Here is a 22,231-nt window from a genome sequence, read left to right on the forward strand (position 1 = left end):
CACGTCCATAGCGGGCACACGCTTGTACATCGCCCTTCACACGTGTGTACACAGACGTGCGCGCACAGGCGGGACACACGGACGCTACAACCCCACACCTGCCCCGCACACTCACACCAGGATCCACTGTGTCCGTGTTCGTGTCTCACGAAGGCAGCTCCGCGGTGGGCCCGGGGTGAAACACACCACCACCCCCCCCAGGTCCCCGGAGCGTCCCCCACAGCTCCCCCGGACCCGTCCTGTCCCTCCCGGGGTTTATCGATCCCCCTTGTGGGTGAGCAGGCGGCTGTGGGGCTGCAGCACCCATAGGTGCGTGGGTCACGGGTGGCAGGGCAGGGAGGTGACCCCGGTGAGCATTTGGGGCCAGACCTTTGGGGGTGATCGAGATGCTGAGCTCTGGGTGCCCACCGATGGGGTGCTTGCTCCCCGCTCTGCCTCCCCGGGGTGATGGACACCCCCAAACAGGGGTGAGCCCCGCAGAGGTCTGGGGGCCAGCCCCTGTTCTGCAGAGTGAGGGTCTCTGCCCCCCACAGACCCCTCTATGGAGCCCTGGGCCCAAGCCCCCCACAACCCCGAGGGGCAGCCGGGGTGCCCCTTCCCCCCAGCGAGGCACCCTGGGTGCTCATTGGGGCTTTTCCTGTTTCAGGTTGGGCTGTGAAGCCGATGAGGAAATAAGGCGGCGTCACACGCGCCCTCCTGACAGTTGGCCCCGGCGAATGTGGCCGGGACGGTGAGGAACCGGAGCCGGAGCCGGAGCCGGGCAGGGCAGCGGGGCCCGAGGGCAGCGGCTCTGCCGCCCCGGAGCCATGTTCTCCCGGAAGAAGCGGGAGTTGATGAAAACCCCCTCCATCTCCAAGAAGAGCCGGGCGGGAAGCCCCGTCCCGCAGACCCTGCCGGTGAGTGTCCCGTGTCACCCCACGGCAAGCTGGGGGCCATGGGGCCACGGTGCCCGTGGAGATGCTGGGACGAGCCAAAGGGTGGGAGGGGGACCTGGGTGCGGGCAGGGGGTCTGCAAGGAGGAGGAGGGAGCCAAAGACAGACCCTGCTCACTGCGCCTGGGGGGATTTTGCCCCAGATGAAGGGGATAGAGCAGCCACAGGGAACGTGGGAGCTGTGGCAAAGGGCAGGGGAGCTCAGCCACGGGGCTGTGGCCAAGGGTTTGGGGAGGGCAGAGGCACCCCCAGAGGGCAGGGATAGGAGGGGGGGGGGGCTTGGGCAGCCCCGGTGCCCTGGCTCTGATGTGTATTCATGTATTTGTGGCCCCCCCGGAGCTGGAGGGGAGCAGGAGGAAGTGGGGCTGGCCGGTAGCTGGGGCTCCTCCACGCACCCCGGCACTGCCTGCCCCGCGCCTGCGCCCAGTCACAGAGCATGGGGAGAGATGGGGCCGGTGACACGGGGCCGCCAGCCCGCCCATGGCTCCATAGCAAGGGGCACCCATTCCTATCCCTGACCCCTCGGGAGAGGGGCCTATGGGTGGCAGACGGAGGGATGCTGCGCCGGGCCGGTGGCAGGAGGAGCTACAGCCCCTACTCGGCCGGGCGCCGCAGGACGGGCAATGCCAGCACGCCCAAACGCTCCCTGGACTCGCTGCCCTGCGCGCCTGCCGTGCGGCTGACGGTACGGCTGGGAGGAACCGGGGTCCCTGGGGCGCGGGGACGCAGATGGGTTCTCAAGGGCTGCCCCCAGCCATTGCAGGTTGGGGGTCTTTGGGCACCCCCTTTGCTGGTCTGGCTGGTCCCAGGGGGCTGAGCTGCTCCGGTTCAGTCTCACCCACAGCAGCCTCAGCTGCTCACTGGGTTCGGTGTCTGCCCCAGTACCAAAGATGGGCTCTGGTCCCACTGAGGCAGCAGTGCCCGGCTGGGGGTGCTGAGACCCAGCGCACTCGTGACACACCAGAGTGCCTGAGGGCTGCTGATGGAAGATGCTGGATGGGCAATGGGGGTCCCCTCCCTGTGCCACAAGGACCCTCACTGGGTCATGGTCCCCGGTGCCGGTACTGACCCCTCCCTGGGGCAATTTTACCCCTACAAATCGGGGCTGTGCCCGACCTGGGGATGGGACAGACTGAAAAAGAGGAAGGGATGGTGGGGCTGGCTCCTCAGCTGCGCCATGGCCCGCTGGGGATGGGGAGCTCCAGCACAGTGGGTACATTGGGTGCTGGTGGAGCCAGGGCAGTGTCACCCACATGGCTGTTGTGTGCCCCCCAGGGACAAAGCCGGACCCATAGGCGCTGGCGGGGGCCAGTGGGGCCCACGGGGGCAGATGTGGTGACCGAGCTGGCTCCTGGCCTGTGGCTTCAGAGGCGATGCTGCTTTGCAAAACCCCTGTGCTGGGGCAGTTGATCCGTCAGGAGCTGGGGTGGAGGGGATGGCAGGGATGGCTGGACCCGGACAGGATCACCCTCGGGCTCTGCCAGGACGCCTGCATGGGGAAACTGAGGCACAGCCCCTCAGATAACAGCCGGGCGGCACTGGGGGTCCCGGGGTGCTGCCTGCTCCCTGCCCTCGCTGGGGTCCCAGCCTCACGCTCCTCGCTGCTCCCCAGGACCTCTCCCGCAAGGATTGCTTGGAAGGGCCCGGCTCCAGTCTGGGGGAGCTGCCCCCCGCCAGCTCCAAGCTCAGCACCAGCCCCAGCGCCGTGGGCACCCTCAAGCGCCCCACCAGCCTCAGCCGCCATGCCAGCGCCGCCGGCTTCCCCCTCACCCCGGCCGGCCCCAGGGCCGTGCCCAAGGGCCACAGGACGCCCACGTCCTCCTACAGCCCCATGGACGGCGGGGAGGGCCCCTTCATCGACACGGAGGACATCTCCCAGCTCCTGGCGCATGTGGCCCGGTTCGCTGATGCCCTGGAGAAGCTGCGGGACGTGGTGCTGCGGGACGGTGAGTGCCGGGATGAGCAGGGGGGATGAGCGCATCCGCACCGCGGGCACACATCGGCCCCGTGGAGGAAGCGGACCGGGACCCCCGGGGGCTCCGCGGCGGGAGGCGGTGGGTGGCTGCCGGTTGCTCGGAGCCGGGATAACGCCGCTTCCTGCCCGCGAGCTATTTTCATCCGCCCGTTTTCCTGTTTACAGCGCAGCGGTGCCAGCTGCCGGTCGGGGCCCCGCGGGGCACCGGGCACGGCCCCACCACGACCCACTGGGTCGTGTCCCAGCGTGGGTGCAGGGCTATGGGGCAAGGGAGGAGAAAGGGATGCGGTGATCTCGTGGTCCCAGCGCCGAGGTGGGGCTGGGGGGTTCACACGGTGCCGTGGTTTCGGTTCTGGGTCTGCAAAGAGGTTGGCACATCCCCGCTCGCTGTGCAAACCACAGCCCCAGGGGTCTGCCCCATGTGCCTGGGGTCTGTGCTGCCGGGGGGTGATGCCTTAAGATCACTGCAAAGGTCTGGGCAGGGAGGAAACAGCCCCGAGCAGGAGTGACATCCACTGCCTGGTTCCACAGTTATGGCTGGACCCGGTTTGGGATGGCCAAGATGGTGCCATTGCCATTGGCAAAGAGATAGGGAGAGGTTGGGGCTGACCTGTGGGATGTTGCCATGACTTTGGAGAGTCCAGCTATCCTCTGAACCCATCCAGCCCCATTCCCATTCCCTGCCCTGCTGATCTCCCCGCTTCCCACTTGGGAAATGGGAAAGGTAATGGAGGAAACCCCTTCCTTACCCCAATCTGGGGCTGGGATGGGGAGCAGGTTTAGCCTGGTGAGGCCGTGGGTGCCGGTGTCCCACACCAGCACATCCCTATGGGAGGCTCCTCACCTCCTCACGCTGCCGGTGCCCAGCCCTGCTCCATGGCACTGGAACCGAGCCAGTGGGCAGCCGGGCTGGACCCCCGGGACTGGCAGCTGGAGCCCATGGAGGGGATGGGGAAGGATGCCATGGATGGGCATGGCAGCAGGACAGAGCTGCTGCATCCCTGCCGGCAGCTGGCAGAGCCCATCCCGTGGGGAGGAAGGGGCGGAAATGAGGAGGAAATTCCCAAACTGCTTTCAAGGGAAAAAGTTACTTCTGAGGAAAAAATGCCTGGAAGGTTGGGACACGGCCGGGATGGGAGCAGAGGCCTGGGGACAAGCAGGACTGGCTGTATCGGTCCTGTGAAGCCCCAAAGCCGAGGGGATGGGCTGCACGGTTTGGGGGCCTGTCAGGACCCTGTCCAGAGCATGGCTGTTGGGGATGGGAGGGGGGATCCGAAGAGCAGGGACATGGGGCAGGGACATGGGGCAGGGACATGGGGGAGGGACATGGGGGAGGGACATGGGGTAGGGACATGGGGCAGGGACATGGGGTAGGGACATGGGGCAGGGACATGGGGTAGGGACATGGGGCAGGGATGTGGGGCAGGGATGTGGGGCAGGGATGTGGCATCAGTTCAGACTCCCCCTCTCACAGACCCCAAAGAGCCCCAGCGGCCACTGGCCCATGAGTGCCTGGGTGAAACCCTGCGCGTCCTGCGCCAGGTCATCAACAAGTACCCACTGCTCAACACCCTCGAGACCCTGACGGCTGCCGGGACCCTCATCTCCAGAGTCAAGGGTGAGAGGATGGGGCTGGGCCCCGTGCTGGGATGTGGGGGGACCCCATGGGGGGGGCTGCTGGGAGTGGAGCAGGGGACAGGGAGTGGAAGCATCGCGTGCTGCTTGCTGTGGTTTAGGCTTTAGAGTCAGAAATGACGGAGCCCAGATCCCAGCCGGGGGCTTTCCAAGCACGGCCACAGGAAAAACACTTCCACAATCGGATCCTGCTCCCGGCACAGAGCGTGGCCGGAGCTGAGTGTTTATGGAGCCAGAGCCCGGCTGGGGCTCAGCATCTGCCTGCAGCTCCCCCCGGGGAGGGGACGGCCGCACTAACCGCAGGCAGAGCACAACAACACCGTGCGTCACCCGCCGCTTCCTGGACACCAAACAGCAACCACGAGGGCACAGGAAGCCTCGTGGTGGGTGACAGGGGGTTCGCCATGGGGCCGGCCCCACACAGGGCTGGGATGGAGCGAGGCGAGGCTGCTGCATCCCTGTGGCAGAGCAGGGGAGCAGATCCCAGCCCCTCACCAGCCCCAGCCCCCCAGAGGAGCCTTGGCCTGTGCCGGTTCCCACTGCTGCAGTGGTTCCTCTTTTGGCCATGGGTGAGGGCCCTCCTGGAGGAAGCCATCTCATCCCGCCATGGAGCAGGGGCTCTGGTAGACCCTGGAGGCTCCGGAAGAGGTCCAGGCTCAGCAGCAATTTTCCAGAGCCCTGGATAATGGGACTAAAGAGAAGCATGAGCCAAGTGATGCTGGCAGGGAAGAGATGGGGGGGCAGAGGCACTGCGCTGCACTAGGCACAGTCCATCATCCATAGGGGTGATCCTCTACATCCCAGTGCTCCCTGGAGCTCAACCCAGCCCCAGCCCCACAGCAGGGGCCAAGACAGGGACAGCAGTGAACAGCTCCTGCGTGCCCTCCTTTCCAGGCTTCCATTATGAATCCAACAATGAGGGGGACAAGCGGGAGTTCGAGAAGGCCGTGGAGACCATCGCGGTGTCCTTCAGCAGCACGTAAGGGGCTTCAAGCCAGCCGTCCCCAAGAGGTGGACCCCATCGCTCTGTCCCCATGGTGGTGGGTTTGGGGACCCCATAAGGAGGGCACATGCATCCCTCCTGCCACATGTACCCACACCAAGGGGGCACCTCAAAGCCTGCCTGAGCCCATAGCATCCATGTCCCATCCCCTCCTCAGTGATGGGCCGAGCTCTGCCCCTCCTCCAGGACCCCCCCACGCGGGGCTGAGCTGATCCCATTGAATCCAGCCCTGCAGCTCCTCGCCTGCTCCATGGAGCGCGGGTGGGTGCTGCTGGGTGACAGTGACCCCTCTGCTGAGCCCGGCCCTGTCCCTCTCTCGCAGCGTGTCCGAGTTCCTCATGGGGGAGGTGGACAGCAGCACCATCCTCTCCATCCAGAACCAGGTGAGTGGGGCCTGTTCCCATCGCACGGGTCCTGGGATGTACTCAGAGCCCCCAGCCCCATGTGTGTGATTCCCAGCCCGTCACTCGCTCCTGCCCTCGCCACCATCCCAGAGATGGGAAAAGCCACCTGGGAGCACGATCCAGTGGGTGAGGTGGCTTGGGAAGGGATGGAGGCAGAAAACAGGGCTCTGGGTGCTCTCCTTAGCTCTGCCCCAGCCTGGTGTGAGCACAGAGCAAGGTGTTTCCCCAGTGCCGTTCCCATTAGCTCCCAGCCTTTCCATAGGGCCACAGGCTGGGCACAGCAGACCTCCAGCAACAGCAGAAAGGCTCCAGCAGCTCCGGGTCTCTCCATCCACCAGCCCCTCCGGCTACTCCCCTTCCTCTTTTCTCATCATTCCCTTTCTTTCCCAATTCCCAGACTATGGAGAACCTCTACGGGGGGATCCCCGGGCCTGGAGGAGATGGCCTGCCTTCGGGTCCGGAGAGCTATGCCATGGGTGAGGCTGTGGGTCAGGGTTTGGGGTGCCAGGGCATGGGGCTGAGCTGGGGCTGGCAGAACAGCAGCAGGACACCAGCACATCCAGTGTCTCCCTCCCCACCTTCCTCCTCCTCGCCCCATTGCAGGCTGTCCCCCTGCTGAGGAAGTGGATGTGCTCCTGCAGCGCTGCGAGGGGGGGGTGGACGCTGCCCTCCAGTACGCCAAGAACATCTCCAAGTACATGAAGGACCTCATGGGATACCTGGAGAAAAGGACCACACTGGGTGAGGCAGGGAGGGTTAGGGTTAGGCAGCATCAGACCAGGTCGAGGTCCTTTATGGGCAGTGATGCTGCGAGGGCGTCCCGGATGTCTCCTCACTTCCAACCCTCTTCTTCCAGAGATGGAGTTTGCCAAAGGGTTTCAGAAGATGGCCAATAGCTGCAAGCAAACCTTCAGCCAGGAGGTACAGTCCACGCGTCCCAGCATCACCTCTGGCTCTGCATCTCCGAAGGCAGCACTGGGGGATGCTTCGGTTCCCGGTGCAGGGCTCAGAGTGGTGCCCTTCCACCTCTCCCAGGCCAACATGCCCTTCCTGTCCATCTACCTGCTGACCCTGGAGCAGGACACGGAGCACGCGACGTCGGTTCTGCAGGCTGCCAGCACCCTGCAGCAGCAAACCTTCCTCCAGGTGAGGGGACCCGGCTCAGGTCTTGCCCAAGCTCTCAGCCAGTCGCTGGGGCTTTGAGGGGTTAGAAAACAGGGTCTAGGAGAGCCCCCCCTCAAATGAATCAGCACCATGGTGGCCTCCCCCTCATCCGAGGAGCATTCCCATGTCCCTGGGATGTGCTGGGAACGACCAGCACACGGCACTTCTCCCTGAAAAGCCTTTTGCCAAGGGAAGAGCAGCTCAGACCAGTGTGGGGCCGTTTCTCCCTGCTGCAGCCACTCTCAATGAGACGCCTGGAACATGAGAAGAGGAGGAAGGAGATCAAGGAGCAGTGGCACCGGGCACAGAGGAAGCTGGTGAGTGACAGGACCGGGTTTGTGCTGCCCGGGGCTGCTCTGGAGCATCCCATGGCAAATACCCCCCTGAGGATGCTGCGCTCGGCCCCTCTCCAGCAGTGTTGGGTGCTGTGTCCGGCTGTGCTGGGGGGCACCAGAGGAACAGGGGGGGCTTGCAGGAGATAAGAACCCCCTGCATGGGGCAGCCCTCCCCATGGGTCACTGTTTCACCGGCAGCAAGAGGCAGAGGCGAACCTGCGCAAGGCCAAGCAGACCTACATGCAGCGCAGCGAGGAGCACGACAAGGCCAAGTACGTGGCGGTGAAAGCAGAAGAAGACCAGCAGAGCACTGCCAGCAGCATCACCACCAAAACCCTGGACAAGAAGAGGCGCCTGGAAGAGGAAGCCAAGAACAAGGTGGGAACGTGGGCTCTGGATACGGGCTGAGCCCGGCAAGAGCCTTCTCGCCCCTTGCTGTCCTCGCACAGAGCCGGGTGGCACAGGAACACCTCGATGGGTCCAAAGCTGCTCTCCAGAGATGTTCTCTCTCCTTGTTCTGCCCATCCATGGCCGGTTTCCACCTCTTGCTCTCGCAGGCGGAAGAGGCGATGGCCACGTATCGGACCTGTGTTGCGGATGCGAACACGCAGAAGCAGGAGCTGGAGGACACCAAAGTGAACTCCTTGCGCCAGATCCATGAAATGATCAAGCAGAGCGACCAGGTCATCAAGCTGGTGAGTGGAGCTCGCTCGGGTCAGCCCCAGGATGAGAGGTGCTGCTCAGGAGAGGGCCAGAGCTGCCTCCCCAGCAGTCCTGGCTTGGCTGCCCCTGTTTCAGATGAGGTCCGAGTGGATGGAGAGCTCCTTTCATTCCCTGAAAAGCCAAGGCTCAAGCCTGCAGACCAAGTGCTGCTCCTGACTTCCCATCTCCTCCATAGAACCATAGAATGGTTTGGATTGGAAAGGACCCTAAGATCATCCAGGTCCAACCCCCTGCCATGAGCAGGGAGTCCTCACCCTAGACCTTGTCACCCAAGGCTCTGTCCAGCCGCCAGGTTAACATTGCCAGGAACGGAGCATTCACCACTTCTCTGGGCAACCCATTCCACTGCCTCAGCACCCTCACAATAAAGAATTTCTGCCTAAGATCCAACCTGAACTTCCCCTGTTTCAGTTTGAACCCATCACCCCTTGTCCTATCACTACAGCCCCTGATGAAGCTCCCTCTCCAGCATCCTTATAGCCCCTTTCAGACACCAGAGGCTGCTCTGAGGCTCCACAAAGCTCACCTCTGACTTTCCCCATTGCCTTTAGGCCACGATCTCCTTCTACCAGATCATGCACATGCAGACGGCTCCGCTGCCCGTCAACTTCCAGACGTTGTGCGAGAGCAGCAAGCTCTACGACCCGGGCCAGCAGTACGCCTCGCACGTCAGGCAGCTCCAGCGCGGCGACGAGCCCGACACCCAGTACGACTTCGAGCCCTACGTCTCGCACAACGCCTGGTAGGAAGGGACGGGGGAAACCAGCCCTGGTTTGGGCTCACTTTCACTGTCACGACCTCCCAGTGGGCCTGGAGGCAGCTCCTGTGGGGGAAAGCTGGGGCTGGACCAGCTGGGGATACCCACATCCCATGGATGGGACAGGCTACCTGGTGTTTGAGAGAGGAACGCCAGGGCAGGCGGATGGCGCCGTGAATAAGGTTTTCCTCCTTCCTCACACGCTCAGACATTCCCTTTTCCCCCTCTTTCCACCCCCAGGTCCCCCTTCACTCGGACACGGAAAGGCAGCTTCAACGCTGAGTTCCCATCGGGAGCCGGCTCTGATGGAGCCGGGCTGCCCAAGGACGGGGCTGTTTCGGAAGGAGGAGCAGGAGCCAAGGAGCAGCACGGTGGGGCCACGGCTGCTGAGTGCAGAGGTGAGCCCAGGGTAGAGCAGAGGCTCCCAATGGCACCGCTCACAGCATCCCGCAGCATCCCATGGGCCCGGAGCAGAGCCGGACCTCCGTGGGCACCGGGGGGGCTTGTGCAGCAGCGGGGCAGGGTGGGAGCTCTGCAGGCTGAACCTCCTGAAGGACACGAATCAGATCCATGGGCTGGTTTGCCTTTGGCTCTCTGGTGCTACCCAGAGCATTCTCCATCATCCCAGCTCCTCTTTCCCTCGCTGGGTGTCTCACCAAAGGCATCACAAGGCCACCAGCCCCTCTGGCAGCCCGTCAGCAGGAAACCAAGCAGCTTCCTTCAGGAATCCCAGTGTCTCCCGGGGTCCAGGCTGTTCCCCTGTGTTTCTCTCCTGAGCACAGGAAGCAGCCCCAAATGGACAATGATGTGTTCTCCTCTGCAGGTGGGAGGGGACACCAGGTCCATAAATCCTGGCCAACCTCCATGACCGAAGCTGGCAGCAGCCTGGATTCAAGCACAGGTAAACACCAAAACCAGCCCAGGGCAGGGAGCCCTTCCCCTCCAACACCTTCAGCCTAAAACCAGAGCATCGGGGTTACTGTGTTGTAAATAACTGCTCTGATCCCAGTCTCCAACAGGCTGGGATGGGGAGCAGATGAGATGGGATGGGATGGGAGGGGATGGGAGGGGATGGGGTGAGGGACCACTGAACCTTCACACTCCCCTGGCCGCAGCCCACTCCCCTGCACAGCCCCTGCTGGCTCCTGGTGTCCCCTTTCCCACAGGGATCATTGTGGGAATCAGCTCTCGGGTTTCCTTTTGCCAGGGGAGTTCAGCCACAAGCTCCAGCGCTTGTCTTCCAACGGCACCGTGTCCTCCAGTGAGGAGCTGGACGAGAAGGATGAGAACACGGCCCCCTTTGAGCAGGGTACGTGACCGTGCAGGGTCCTGCTGAGCACCCACAGGCAAAGCCAGCTCTGCGCTGGCTTCTCCCACATTCAGGAGTTCTGGAGGTAACCGAGGGTACCCGATGGTGACCCCACAAGGAGCCCATAGCACTGCCTTTTGGAGAAGAGAAGGCTCCTTAAGGGAGACCTTAGAGCAGCTCCAGTGCCTGAAGGGGCTGCAGGAAACCTGGAGAGGGGCTTGGGACAAGGGCCTGTAGGGACAGGCCAAGGGGAATGGCTTTAACCTGCCAGAGGGGAGACTGAGCTGAGCTCTTAGGCAGAAGCTCTTCCCTGTGAGGGTGCTGAGGCGCTGGCCCAGGGTGCCCAGAGAAGCTGTGGCTGCCCCATCCCTGGCAGTGTTCAAGGCCAGGTTGGACACAGGGGCTTGGAGCTGCTCCAGTGGAAGGGGTCCCTGCCCGTGGCAGGGGTTGGAACTGGAGGAGCTTTGAGGTCCCTTCTGATATAAACCATTCCTGGATTCTGCTCCAGCTTGGCTCACCCTGCATCCTCTGGAGCATTTCCTTTTGTTCTGCTCATAGGCATCAATGGGATTACCCCAGAGATGGCGGCTCCAACGGGGCCTTTCCGAAACATTGGCTTATCCAAGGCTGCCCAGACCCATCGGCTGCGGAAGCTCCGTACCCCTTCCAAGTGTCGGGAGTGCAACAGCTACGTTTACTTCCAGGGAGCAGAATGTGAGGAGGTAAAGCTGGGAGAAGTGGTGGATATCCAGGTATATCCAGGCGGATATCCAGGTATCCCAGGAGTGGAGTGTCCTCGCCATGCGCATGGTCCCCTGATCCGCTTCCTTATCCCAGCTCCAACCAGTGCTCAGGAAGATGCTCCTCCTTCGGGGGGGTCCTGCAGTGTCTCCATAAAGGCATTTTCCTCTCTGCCATCGTGCTCCAGGAGCTCCTCAGTGTGGGCAATGCCTGGTGGCTGCCCTCCCGCCTGGCCCATGGAGCTGTTCCCGCCTCCATGCCTTTTCCCTTTGTTTTCCAGTGCAACCTGGCCTGCCACAAGAAGTGCCTGGAATCCTTGGCCATCCAGTGCGGGCACAAGAAGCTCCAAGGGAAGCTGCAGCTTTTCGGGCAGGACTTCACAAAGGCGTCTCAGAGCAGTGCCGATGGCATCCCCTTCATCATCAAGAAATGCATCACCGAGATTGAGAAGCGGGCGCTGAAAACCAAGGTGACAAATTCCCTCTTCCCTTTTCTTCTCAGCTGCTTTCCCTTGGAACCCCCTTCACTTGCCATGGAAAACACCGGGCTGCAGGTTCCTAGGAGACAGGAACCTGGAAAGTCCCAGCTGATAAACTTGGCCCAAACTCTGAGCTTGGAAACTCTTTCTCTTGCTTCCCTCTTTCCTATGACGGTAACGTCCAGAATGGCTTCTGAGAGGGATTTCCAGCCCCGGAAGGAGAGGGTTGGAGGTAGAAGCTCCCATGCAAACATAAAGGGAAACATCTCCCCTTGCTTCAGCCCCGCTTTCCTTCCCTTTGCAGGGCATCTACCGAGTTAACGGCGTCAAGACCCGCGTGGAGAAGCTCTGCCAAGCGTTTGAGAACGGGAAGGAGCTGGTGGAGCTGTCCCAGGCCTCCCCCCATGATATCAGCAATGTCCTGAAGCTCTACCTGAGGCAGGTACGGTGCCGGGGACACCTTCTGCTGGGGGAGGCAGGGGAGAGGTGGCCAGAACCGCTCCATGGGGCTCCAGCACCGCTGCAGCATCTGCACCCGCAGGGAACCCGAATCCTCCCTCCCCTTCGCAACAGGGAACCGGGTGCATGAAAGGGGAAGTGACCACAAAGAGCCCATGGTCCCCTGAGCAGGAGCAGGGCTGAGCCCCTCAGGTCACCCTGGGGTGGGCTCTGATGGGTGCTGAGCCCCTCAGGTCACTCTGGGGCAGGCTCTGATGGGTGCTGAGCCCCTCAGGTCACTCTGGGGCAGGCTCTGATGGGTGCTGAGCCCCTCAGGTCACTCTGGGGCAGGCTCTGATGGGTGCTGAGCCCCTCAGGTCACTCTGGGGTGGGCTCTGATGGGTGCTGAGCCCCTCAGGTCACTCTGGGGCAGGCTCTGATGGGTGCTGAGCCCCTCAGGTCACTCTGGGGCAGGCTCTGATGGGTGCTGAGCCCCTCGCGCTGCTCCAGCAGCTTTGCCTCCTGCCAACATCATCACCCACATCCTCCAGCAGCCACAGGGAGGAGGCAGCTTCCTCACCCCGCGGCTTTGCAGCTTAACCCCTCAGTGCCGCCTGTCCCTGGGCCCCTGCAGCGCTGCACAAGGGCTCCGGGCCATGGAGCCGGGCTCAGGAGGCTGCTCCCTGCGTTCCCGGGCTTGGAATTGCTGCTGTGGAGGGAGGAAACCCAGGGTGGGAAGAGAGGAGGGGCCAGGATCCAACCTCTCGCTGCAGACAAACGGGGCTCAAGTCCCTCTGGGAAGTGCAGGGCTGGAGGGGCCCTGCTCTGGGGAGCCTCTCCCGAAACCCCTCCGCTTCCAGCACCCCAAAAGCTCCTCCAGCCGCCCAGCACCACCCGTTAGTTCAGTGCTGCTCTGTGCAGGCATCAAAGCGAGAGCTTCCACCTCGGGCATCCCCACCTTTGCTGCGGGCTGTGCCCTCATCCTGCCTTCTGCACCTGGAACAGCCCATTCCTTGTTGATCAAACAATGCTTTTTGCTAGAGCTTCACACGTACCAATTGGCCAGGCCAAGCCAGGCTGATTCCCATGCTCCAGGCGATGGGTAACCAACCCTTACCTTGTGGGTAGTGTGGTTTGCAACCACAGGGATGGTTCCTTGCTGTAGAAAGGCTCCAGGTTTCCTCAGCTCAACAGCACAGGATGCATCCAGATCTCATGGAGGACCTGGACCGTGTCCCCTGCTCTTGCTTGCAGCTCCCGGAGCCCCTTATGCCCTTCCGCATGTACAACGAGCTGATGGGCCTGGCCAAGGAGAGCTTGCAGGGCGGCGAGGCCAAGGGCAGGAGCGGCAAAGGGGGCCCTGAGCTGGAGGACAAGGGAGCCGACACCGACAGGGTGGTGCTGAGCCTGGTGCTGAAGCTGAAGGAGCTGCTGAAGGAGCTGCCCCGGGAGAACATGGCCACGCTGCAGTACCTGCTGCAGCACCTGAGGAGGTGAGAAGGGCAGGTCCAGAGCCCGAGGGGCACCGTAAGGGTGGGAGGGTGATGGATGTGATAAGGATAAGGATGGGAGCCTCCCCACTGGTCCCATGGGAACAGCACCCGGGTGCTGGGGGATAGATCTGTGGCTACAGGTACGTCTCTGAAGCTCGTGTGTGCCCCGATGGGACCGCTGTGTTACCAACCCAGCTTCTCCTCCAGCCTGGCTGCACCCTGCCCATCCACGCATCCCTTCTCCCTGCTTCCTTCCTCACGAGTTCCCCCTCCCCAGGATCGTGGAAGTGGAACAGGACAACAAGATGACCTCAAGCAACCTGGGCATCGTCTTCGGGCCAACGCTGATGCGCCCGAGGCCCACGGATGCCACCATTTCCTTGTCCTCGTTGGTGGATTACCCGCACCAGTCTCGCATCATCGAGGCGCTCATCATCTTCTACCCCACCATCTTTGAGAACAAAGAGCCGGCAGCGCTGGGCGACTGCAGCAAACACGCTCCGGATGGCGCAGGGGAGGCAGGGACCTGCTCTGAGCTGGTACGAGCCTGGGGAAGGGAGCACCCCTAGGGGACACCCAGCCTGGAGCAGCTCCTCCACGCACCCTCTGCTACCCCAGTGACGTTCCCCATCCCCACTGTCCCATACGGTGCTATGGGGCCAGCCAACATCATTGCCCTTCCCTTACAAAACTCGCCTTGCTCCATCACATCCCCCTGTGCATCCCCACTCCTCTTGTGAGAGGTTTTGGCCCCAGGACAGCGGCAGGCAGGGATATGGCGCACACACGCTTTTCCACAGGGATATTTCCCCCCTGAACGCGTTGTGGAGCCGCAGCAGGAGCGCTCCTCCCGCTCCGCGCCCTCACCGCTGCGCCTCTTCCCTGCAGGGCTCCCCGTGTCCCGCAGAGCCCGGCGACCGCTCCGTCGACTCGGACTCGGAGCTGGAGGACAGCGGGGACGCGCTGGGGGCCGCGCACGGCGCCGCCCGGGCCCCCCTCACCCAGCAGGAGAGCGAGACCAGCACCGAGGATGCTCCGTGCTACGAGGACGGGAGCGAGGGGCCGCGGAGCCGCAGCTGCAGCACCGGCCCCTCGGACGCGGAGGGCTCCGCTCCGCGCTGCCGCAGCCCGCCGGGGGAGGAGCACAGCGATGCCGAATAACCCGAGCGCTGCCTCCCCGCTGCCGAAGCGGAGAGCGCCGCATCCCGGCGCTGTGTGCGAGGCTGAGGGGTGGGGAGGGACAGGCGGGGGGGACGTGATCCTTGCTGCGGCTTTCACACAAACCCGCTCAGCCCCGCGGCTCCCGGAGGGTTCATGGGGTCCGTTGCTGGGAGCCCCCGTGCAATCCATGGGGCTGGAGGGAAGGCGCAGACCCTTCGCTTGTTGTTCAGGACTGGGAAGGAGCCTGAAGCCGGGTCCCATTTTCACTGCGCTCCTTAACCCCACATCTCCACTGCAGCAGCGGAGGCAGGATGAGTCTGAGGGCCCCATCCTCCTCCTGGCCGCAGCTGGGAGACACGGGGACATTCCTGACAGTGGGAGAAGGGCGCTGCACGGACAATGGACAAGGCCAAGCCTGGGGAGCAGTTCCCTGGGAAGGGGACACGGCCCAAGGGGTGCTGGGGCCAGTTAAAAGCCACCCGCACCCTTGTGCATGGAGCCAGCCTCAGCTTCAGGCTGCACCATGTGCCAGGTACATTCATCATTTACAACTGGCTGTACCAGGCACCCAAAGCCCAGCGATGCATTTACTGCCTCAGCACATCCGAGCCCGTTTCGTGCCCTCCCTTCACATCGCTGCTTGTATTTATGGGCATTGTCTGCTCAGCAGGAGCCAGGCCAGGAGCAGCCCAGGCTGCGAGCGGGCTCAGGGCCAGGCTGTGCTGCTGTAGGGCCCCACCACTCAGGAGGGTTGCTTTGGGACACATTTGGTCTCCAAAAGTCTGAGCTGCGAGGCCAGGACCTCACCTGTGCCCTCTGGAGATGGAGCTGGGTGGGGAGCAGGTCACTGAGGGGCGATGCCTCCTCCTTCTCCTCCTCTTCCTCCTCAGGACCCCCATGGCCTGAGGCGAGTCACAGCTCTACCAGTGTAAGAGGCTTCTCCTTTTATGACTGCCTTGACCATGACTCCACTACCTCCTCTGGCTTAACAAGGGTTAAACAAGACCAAAGTACTTGAAAGCTCTGACTGTTCTGCACCGAAGCATAGAGAAACAAGTACATTTGGAGCCTATGCAGAGCTGGAAGCTGCTGCCTTCTCTCACCCTGCCCATACCTGGGCTGCATCCTGCTGTCACTGAGTGAAGACCACGATGGATGGATGGATGCACAGAGGCAGGTTACAGCAGCTACTCACAGTCCCTGGTCCTGAAGGAACTGCATGAATCCAAAGCTGTTTCCCAACAATCAGCCAGGATCCCATAGTGTAGAACTGGACGATCAACCAGATCCCCTCAGGATCCATCCTGAGCACTCGAGAGCAGTGGGAACCCTGTCTCAGCAGAGCAGGTAAAGGTACACACAAACCCCAGTGAAATGGCACAGAACTGAGCTGAAGAAGAGCGAGAGATGCCCAAGGGACATCCTGCTCCACAGCACAGCACCAGGACACTGGGAAGAAGCGGTGAATGCTCCATCCCTGGTGGTGTTCAAGGCCAGGTTGGACAGAGCCTTGGGGCACATGGCCTAGGGTGAAGTGTCCCTGCCCATGGCAGGGGGTTGGAACTGGATGAGCTTAAGGTCCTTTCCAACCCAAACCATTCTGTGATTCCATGATTTTTCCAGGTCATTCCAGGGTGGCGAGAGGAAGGAGGCCGAGGGCCGGCTCCTGCTCCCACGCTGCACCACAGGCGGTACCAGGCGTGTTTGGGAGGGTGGGGGACAATGAGTGTGAGTGAGGGGGGACAAAGGCTGTGCTTGAGCTTCCCGTGGCAACGGGTACCTTGTGTTTGTGTGTGAATGCAGCACAGGAACAGTGGAGCTGTTTGTTCCGACCTGCCCGTGAGCCGGGTGTGACATGTGTTGGGATTGACACGCTGCCGGGAATAAAATCCCTGTGTTCCCACCCCTGTCCTGGAGATCCCAGTCCTGCCGACCACAGGGGGCTGAGCACCAGAAGCACTCGAGGGGTTCCAGCTTAAACCCCCCTCAAAAGACCTGGAAGAGATGGAAATGGAAGTGGTGGAGGCTGATGAGCGGCTGCTCTGTGGAATGGGAACACCGGGGTCTCAGACAAGGGCCAGAGGGCAGAACAAGGGAACCACGTCAGTGACAAAAGGCTGAGGCTGCAGGGAGAGCTCTGGGCTTGGCCATGTCCAAAAATGCATCGGAGCTTCAGCAGCAAGGCTCTGAACGTAACAAGTACAGGGAGGTGCCAAGTCCAGGGGGCTTTGCCCCAGGCAGAGGCTGAGGAGCTGCAGTGAGGAGCAACAGGAGTGGAAACCTTTATTCAAATAAGAGTCTATAGAACAGAACAGGAAAGCAAAGGCCTTTTCCCACTCGCTTCCTCCCTGCATGCTTGTGCTGCTTCAGGTAACTTGCACGGCTCAAGTCCTGAGCAAGGAGTTACAGCAACATCCTCACTGGCAAACAAGGCCAAGGAGCACGTAGAGGCAATGCAGAGAGAGGGTCTGCCTGGCCACCTATGGAGAGGCAGGTGTCTGAGTGCTGGTGGCTGGGGAGATAAGGAGGAGTCACCCAGCTCTTCCACACCTGGAAGAAAGAGAACTCAGGATGCAATCCCCCTCAGCCATGCTCTGCTCTGTCCTCTCACCAGCAATTCCCCCACCAAAAGCAATTGAAAGCTGAGATAAGCTCCTCCCGGAGGCAGCTACTTCCAGTCCATGCTGGAAGGCCCCAGTGTCAGCCTCAGGCGCTGCCCTTACCCAGCAGCAATGTGTCACTGCACCAGCCTGTAGGTGATGTACCGGCCCGCAGTCTCGCTCGGCCTGATGATCTTCACTACCTGGAACACAGGCAGAAGGGACTCATGAGGGAGAGAAGCTGGTGGGGCTTCCCCTGCAGGGCTCCCTGCAAGACCCAAGCCCCTGTCAGCACCGAGCTCCTCCCTTCACCCAGCTCCCCACAGCCAGGGATCTGAGAGGTTTACACCCCTCTATACCCAACTTACAGCAGCTTTTCCATGTGGAAGAGGCGCCCTTCCTGCCTCTGAGAGCTCTGAACCGCTGCAGAGCATCTGCCCCCCGCGCCCTGCCCGCAGGGAACTGCTCCCTGAAGCTGTTGCTCTCTTACCTGGCCACGCTTTATCCCGAAGTACCGGGCCACGGGATCGCCAGCCTGGATGCGCGGGAGCTGGTTCTCCCTCAGCTTACTGCAGAGAGTCAAGGAGAGGCTCCTGCAGCAGGAACACAGCAACAAACCAGCACGGACGGGTGGGAGCATCTCCAGCCCAAACGAGCACGCATGGCTCCAGAGCAGGAAGGGCAGGCACAAAGGATACTATCTGGCCAGCAGCTCCGTTACTTCTTCCTTTGTCATGACAACGTGTTCAGGGACCAACTGTGAAAGGGGAGAGAGGCCGGAAGATTGGGAAGGCAGAGAAAGCGCCCAGCCCCTCACCACAGCAGCGGCTGCTCCTGCTCACCTCGTGCTCGGTGATGTTGATCAGCAGCTCCTGCTGCAGGAACTGCTCCAGGATGTACTTGGGAGCCATATCCACCAGGGACTGCGAAGGGAAAGCTCTGTCAGGTGGCAGCACGGCTCTGGCCCTGCTCCTTGGCAAGCACCCGCTGCTGCATGTGGGGATCACCACACTTGTGCTCACACACAGAGGCAAAATGTGCACAGAGCAAAGATGCCTCACCCATGTCCTGACCCTCCCAGCTGCCCCTTTGCAACCAGAACCTGTTGCTGTGGTTGAATACACTTGGGTTTAAAGCCAGAGCCCGAATTAAGGTACAAAAGGTGAAACAGGAACCGCGGTCCCCAACGGCTCGGGGGCAGCCTCTTCCTACCTGCTTCGCCGAGGGGGTCATGCCCTGCTGCACCACGATGAGCGCCCGGGTGATGTTCTCCTCCTGCATCCGCTGGCAGTACATCTTGATGGTCTTTATCCCCACCTTGGGCTCCTCTGGGGGAGAAACCACCCAGGGTCATAGAATCATAGAATAGTAAGGGTTGGAAAGGACCTTAAGATCATCCAGTTCCAACCCCCCTGCCATGGGCAGGGACACCTCACACTAAACCATGGCACCCAAGGCTCTGTCCAACCTGGCCTTGAACACCGCCAGGGGTGGAGCGTTCACAACCTCCCTGGGCAACCCATTGCAGTGCCTCAGCACCCTCACAGTAAAGAATTTCTTCCTTAGATCCAATCTAAACTTCCCCTGTTTCAGTTTGAACCCGTTACCCCTTGTCCTGTCACTACAGTCCCTAATGAAGAGTCCATCCCCAGCATCCCTATAGCCCCCTTCAGATACTGGACGGCTGCTCCGAGGTCTCCACGCAGCCTTCTCTTCTCCAGGCTGAACAGCCCCAACTTTCTCAGCCTGTCTCCATACAGGAGGTGCTGCAGTCCCCTGATCATCCTCGTGGCCTCCTCTGGACTTGTTCCAACAGTTCCATGTCCTTTTTATGTTGAGGACACCAGAACTGCACACAATGCTCCAAGTGAGGTCTCACGAGAGCAGAGTAGAGGGGCAGGATCACCTCCTTGGACCTGCTGGTCACGCTCCTCTTGATGCAGCCCAGGATACGGTTGCTTTCTGGGCTGCGAGCGCACACTGCAGCCGGCTCATGTTTAGTTTCTCATCACCAACACCCCCAAGTCCCTCTCCACAGGGCTGCTCTGAATCTCTTCTCTGCCCAACCTGTAGCTGTGCCTGGGTCACCGGGAGCATCTCCCCCCCACCCCGGCTCCAGGCCTAACGGGCCCGGCGCCGCTCACCCGGGAAGAAGACGAACATCTGATCGGTGGGGTCGTCGTTGTGTGCCACCAGCACGGTCAGGTCGGTGCGGCGGGGCCGGCCCTCGCTGGGTTTGTCACCGAACTGCGCCTTGAACTCCTCCAGCGTCTGGTCCAGCTCGTCCTGGGTCACCAGGTACCCGCGGTCGTGGCAGAGCTGCCGGAGGCCGCGGGTCGGGTCAGGGCAGTGGGCACCGGCCGGGAACCGCGTTCCCGCAGCCCCAGCCCCGTGCCCCGCACCTGCATGACGGTCTTGCGGATCTTCCACAGCCGGTACGTCTCCTCCTCGTCGTCCATAGCGCGGCCTCGCCGTGCGCAGGCGGCACCGGGACCCTCCCCTCAGGGGCTGCTGGGAACGTTGTTCCGCCTGCGGGCCGCTCCACGCCGCTCCTCCCCGGGGGGGTGCCGGTGCCTCGCTGCCGGTTCTCTGCGGCCCACACCGGACAGGCCGCGGCGCACGCTGCGGTCAGGAGGAAACCGACCGGGATGAAGTGGGGCCGGCCTGGAGCGCGGCACCACGCCCCGCCCGCCACTTAGTTCCATCCCTGCTCCCCCCCTCCACACTCATGGTCTCGCCCAACGCCCTGATCCCCGCTTTCCATCCGCCCGGGCTCCTCCCCGCATCCCTTAGCGCTGATTGGCTGCGCAGCCAAAAGAGGCGGTGCCTCCGTGAGTCCGCGCCGCCCATTGGCTGAGGGCCTGCGGGGGGCGGTGGCGCGCGATGGGATGGGGTCAGGCGGTGCGGAGCGCGCTGCGGGGCGTGGCGGCGGTAGCGGGGCCGGTGCGGGGCATGGTCAGTGCGGAGGGGCCGGGCTGCGATCGTGACCGGGGCCTCACGGTTGGGGGGGGGTCCTGAGGCCTCGGCCTCGTGGGAGCGTGGGCCCGGCGAGATCCAACCCCTGGGACAAGGGGGACCGGGGCTCGGGAGGCCGGAACCGGGGCCGGTACAGGGGGGTGCGGGCGGTGACGGTGCCTCCCCGCGCTCCGCAGTGCGCCCAGGCGCAGGACTGGCGCTCGGCTAAGGCCATCTACGACTTCCACGCCTTGGACATCGATGGCAACGACGTCTCCCTGGAGCAGTACCGGTAGGGCGGCGGGGCCCGGGGGGAGGAGCGCGGCTGTGATTGCGCCTCACGGGGACGGTCATTGTGTAACCCGGGAGCGGGAGGGGGGGCACCGCCACCGAGCCGCTGCCTCCCGCGCAGGGGGTACGTGTGCATCATCACCAACGTAGCTTCGAAATGAGGAAAGACCCCGGTAAACTACACTCAGCTTGTTGACCTGCACGCCCGATACGCTGAGAGGGGTTTACGCATCCTCGGCTTTCCCTGCAACCAGTTTGGGAAGCAGGTAGGTGCGGGAGCGGGCTCCGCAGCGGGGGTAAGGGCGGCCGGGGACGGGCTCACACCGAGCCCTTGTGCTGCCCCTCGCAGGAACCCGGGGACAACGCTCAGATCAAGGCATTTGCTGCGAGCTACGGGGTGAAGTTTGACATGTTCAGCAAGATCGATGTGAACGGGGACGATGCTCACCCGCTCTGGAAGTGGATGAAGGACCAGCCCAAAGGACGAGGCACCCTGGGCAAGTGAGTGAGGGGAATGGGGTGGGGGGGGGGCAGCAAGGTGGGCCTCGCTGCAGCAAGAGGAAGGGGTTTTCTCTGCCCAATCTCACTCCTGTTTTTTCTCTCCTAGTGCAATAAAGTGGAACTTCACTAAGGTAGGACACAGCCACCATCCATCGCTGTCTGTGGGGAGCTGCGAGGGGGCCCCGAGGCTCTGCTCTGCGTGGTTACCCTGGATGTTGGGGTAGCAGCAGCCCAAGGGGTTCCTGGGTGGGGGGGAGCAGGTCTGCTGGGAGGCTGTGGCTCCGCAGGCAGGATCAGCCACAGCCAGACCTCAGGCTCACCAGCTCCCTGGGTGCTGCTTCCCTCCACAGTTCCTCATTAGCCGGGAGGGCCAAGTGGTGAAGAGGTACAGCCCCATGGAGGATCCCTACGTAAGTGCTGCCGGACCGGTGGGAAGAGGGGAGGAAGCTGGGGCTGAGCCCTGTGTCCTTGACTGGGGGAAAAGAAGCCCCCAGTGCTCCCAGGAACGTGGGTGCCCACCCAGGGTGGGTGCAGACTCTGAGGAGTCCCCTGGGCTGAGGCTGGGGGGGGCTCTGGGCACGGTGTTGGGGCAGTGATGTTCTCACAGCACAGTGCTCCCCTTCTCTCTTGCAGGTGATCGAGAAAGACCTGCCTGCCTACCTCTAGGTCTGCTCCTCTCTCTGCTGTTGCCCTGCCCAGCGCCTGCCTCCCGCTGCCCATGGATTCTCCTCCTCCAGCCCCGATGATGGCCTGTCTTCAAGCCAGCTCGCTGGTGAGGCAGACCTGAACCCAGGCGTGCAGCTGCTGGATGGAGGCTTCACGGGGCCGGTGGCCGCCGCTGGGCATAGAGCAGCACCCCGAGTCCCCTTGCAATAATAAATAGAGGTGTTAGAACTGACCCCTGTGTCTGGGTGTGAGTGTGAATGGGGCTGAGCTGGGAGAAGCTGGAGCTTTGCAGGGGAGCTGAGACCTTGTGCAAGGCCGGAGCTCAGCCAGGATAATCCTCAGTGCTGAGCAGGGAATTGCGCACGAATCCTGGCTCAGCCGCTGCTCCCAAGGGGCTCTGTGGGGACAAGCGGAGCAGGGGAGGGTGCGTGTCCTGCTGGGCTCCCTCCAACCCCAGCACCCCAGCAGGACCCTGCTCTAGGTCCTGCCTGACCACTCAGCCCCTGCGGTTGGGGCTGGTTTTGGGAGCTACCATTGGTGCCATTGTGTGAATCCCTGCTCTGTTCCCATTGCCTGCAGCTTGTCCCCATCCCACAGGGACAGAGTGGGGCTGGACAACACCAGCTGGTGCTGACAAATGCCTCAACAGCGGCTCCTTTATCGGGGTTTT

The 22,231-nt window shown here is 62.5% G+C and overlaps 3 protein-coding genes across 4 annotated transcripts; 2 read left to right on the plus strand and 1 right to left on the minus strand.

Moving 5' to 3' along the window:
- Positions 1–729: 729 nt before the first annotated feature.
- On the plus strand, positions 730–16,242 carry ARHGAP45 (Rho GTPase activating protein 45). 2 transcript variants are annotated; one of them, XM_080633875.1, is made up of 22 exons: positions 730–896; positions 2,545–2,878; positions 4,382–4,525; positions 5,437–5,521; positions 5,868–5,928; positions 6,347–6,425; positions 6,553–6,690; positions 6,806–6,870; positions 6,985–7,095; positions 7,350–7,430; positions 7,647–7,826; positions 8,006–8,143; positions 8,723–8,913; positions 9,169–9,326; positions 9,752–9,829; positions 10,136–10,237; positions 10,796–10,959; positions 11,259–11,447; positions 11,761–11,898; positions 13,149–13,387; positions 13,665–13,926; positions 14,276–16,242. In XM_080633875.1, the coding sequence occupies exons 1-22, from the start codon at positions 807–809 to the stop codon at positions 14,546–14,548; spliced, it is 3,300 nt and encodes a 1,099-aa protein (XP_080490001.1). In that variant the 5' UTR covers positions 730–806; the 3' UTR covers positions 14,549–16,242. The 2 variants fall into 2 exon arrangements, with proteins under 2 accessions (XP_080490001.1, XP_080490000.1); XM_080633874.1 differs by lacking the exon at positions 730–896 and adding an exon at positions 1,442–1,617.
- Positions 16,243–16,621: 379 nt separating this feature from the next.
- Positions 16,622–19,796, minus strand: POLR2E (RNA polymerase II, I and III subunit E). The gene is made up of 8 exons (XM_080633935.1): positions 19,551–19,796; positions 19,293–19,467; positions 18,361–18,476; positions 17,991–18,071; positions 17,847–17,905; positions 17,639–17,717; positions 17,272–17,351; positions 16,622–17,098 (listed from the first exon to the last, which is right to left on the minus strand). Exons 1-7 carry the CDS (start codon positions 19,605–19,607, stop codon positions 17,286–17,288), a joined length of 633 nt encoding a protein of 210 aa, XP_080490061.1. The 5' UTR covers positions 19,608–19,796; the 3' UTR covers positions 16,622–17,098; positions 17,272–17,285.
- A 235-nt stretch (positions 19,797–20,031) lies between these two features.
- GPX4 (glutathione peroxidase 4) lies at positions 20,032–21,692 on the plus strand (the record flags this gene model as incomplete). The annotated part of the gene is made up of 7 exons (XM_080633987.1): positions 20,032–20,103; positions 20,301–20,395; positions 20,516–20,660; positions 20,744–20,895; positions 21,002–21,026; positions 21,246–21,305; positions 21,529–21,692. 7 exons carry the CDS (start codon positions 20,032–20,034, stop codon positions 21,559–21,561), a joined length of 582 nt encoding a protein of 193 aa, XP_080490113.1. The 3' UTR covers positions 21,562–21,692.
- Between the last annotated feature and the right edge of the window lie 539 nt (positions 21,693–22,231).

This window comes from Psittacula echo (genome assembly GCF_963264785.1).
Source record: "Psittacula echo genome assembly, chromosome: 24".
In the NCBI taxonomy this organism is placed as follows: Eukaryota; Metazoa; Chordata; class Aves; order Psittaciformes; family Psittacidae; genus Psittacula; species Psittacula echo.

Excerpts from the sequence above, each read along its gene's own strand:
- ARHGAP45 (XM_080633874.1), top strand. The coding sequence starts at position 1,489 with ATGCTGCGCCGGGCCGGTGGCAGGAGGAGCTACAGCCCCTACTCGGCC. Across the intron at positions 4,526-5,436 it reads CCTCATCTCCAGAGTCAAGG|GCTTCCATTATGAATCCAAC; the intron begins GTGAGAGGATGG and ends CCTCCTTTCCAG. Across the intron at positions 7,431-7,646 it reads ACCGGGCACAGAGGAAGCTG|CAAGAGGCAGAGGCGAACCT; the intron begins GTGAGTGACAGG and ends TTTCACCGGCAG.
- POLR2E (XM_080633935.1), bottom strand. The coding sequence starts at position 19,607 with ATGGACGACGAGGAGGAGACGTACCGGCTGTGGAAGATCCGCAAGACC. Across the intron at positions 18,072-18,360 it reads TGACCCCCTCGGCGAAGCAG|TCCCTGGTGGATATGGCTCC; the intron begins GTAGGAAGAGGC and ends TTCCCTTCGCAG. Across the intron at positions 17,718-17,846 it reads ACGGAGCTGCTGGCCAGATA|TAAGCTGAGGGAGAACCAGC; the intron begins GTATCCTTTGTG and ends GACTCTCTGCAG.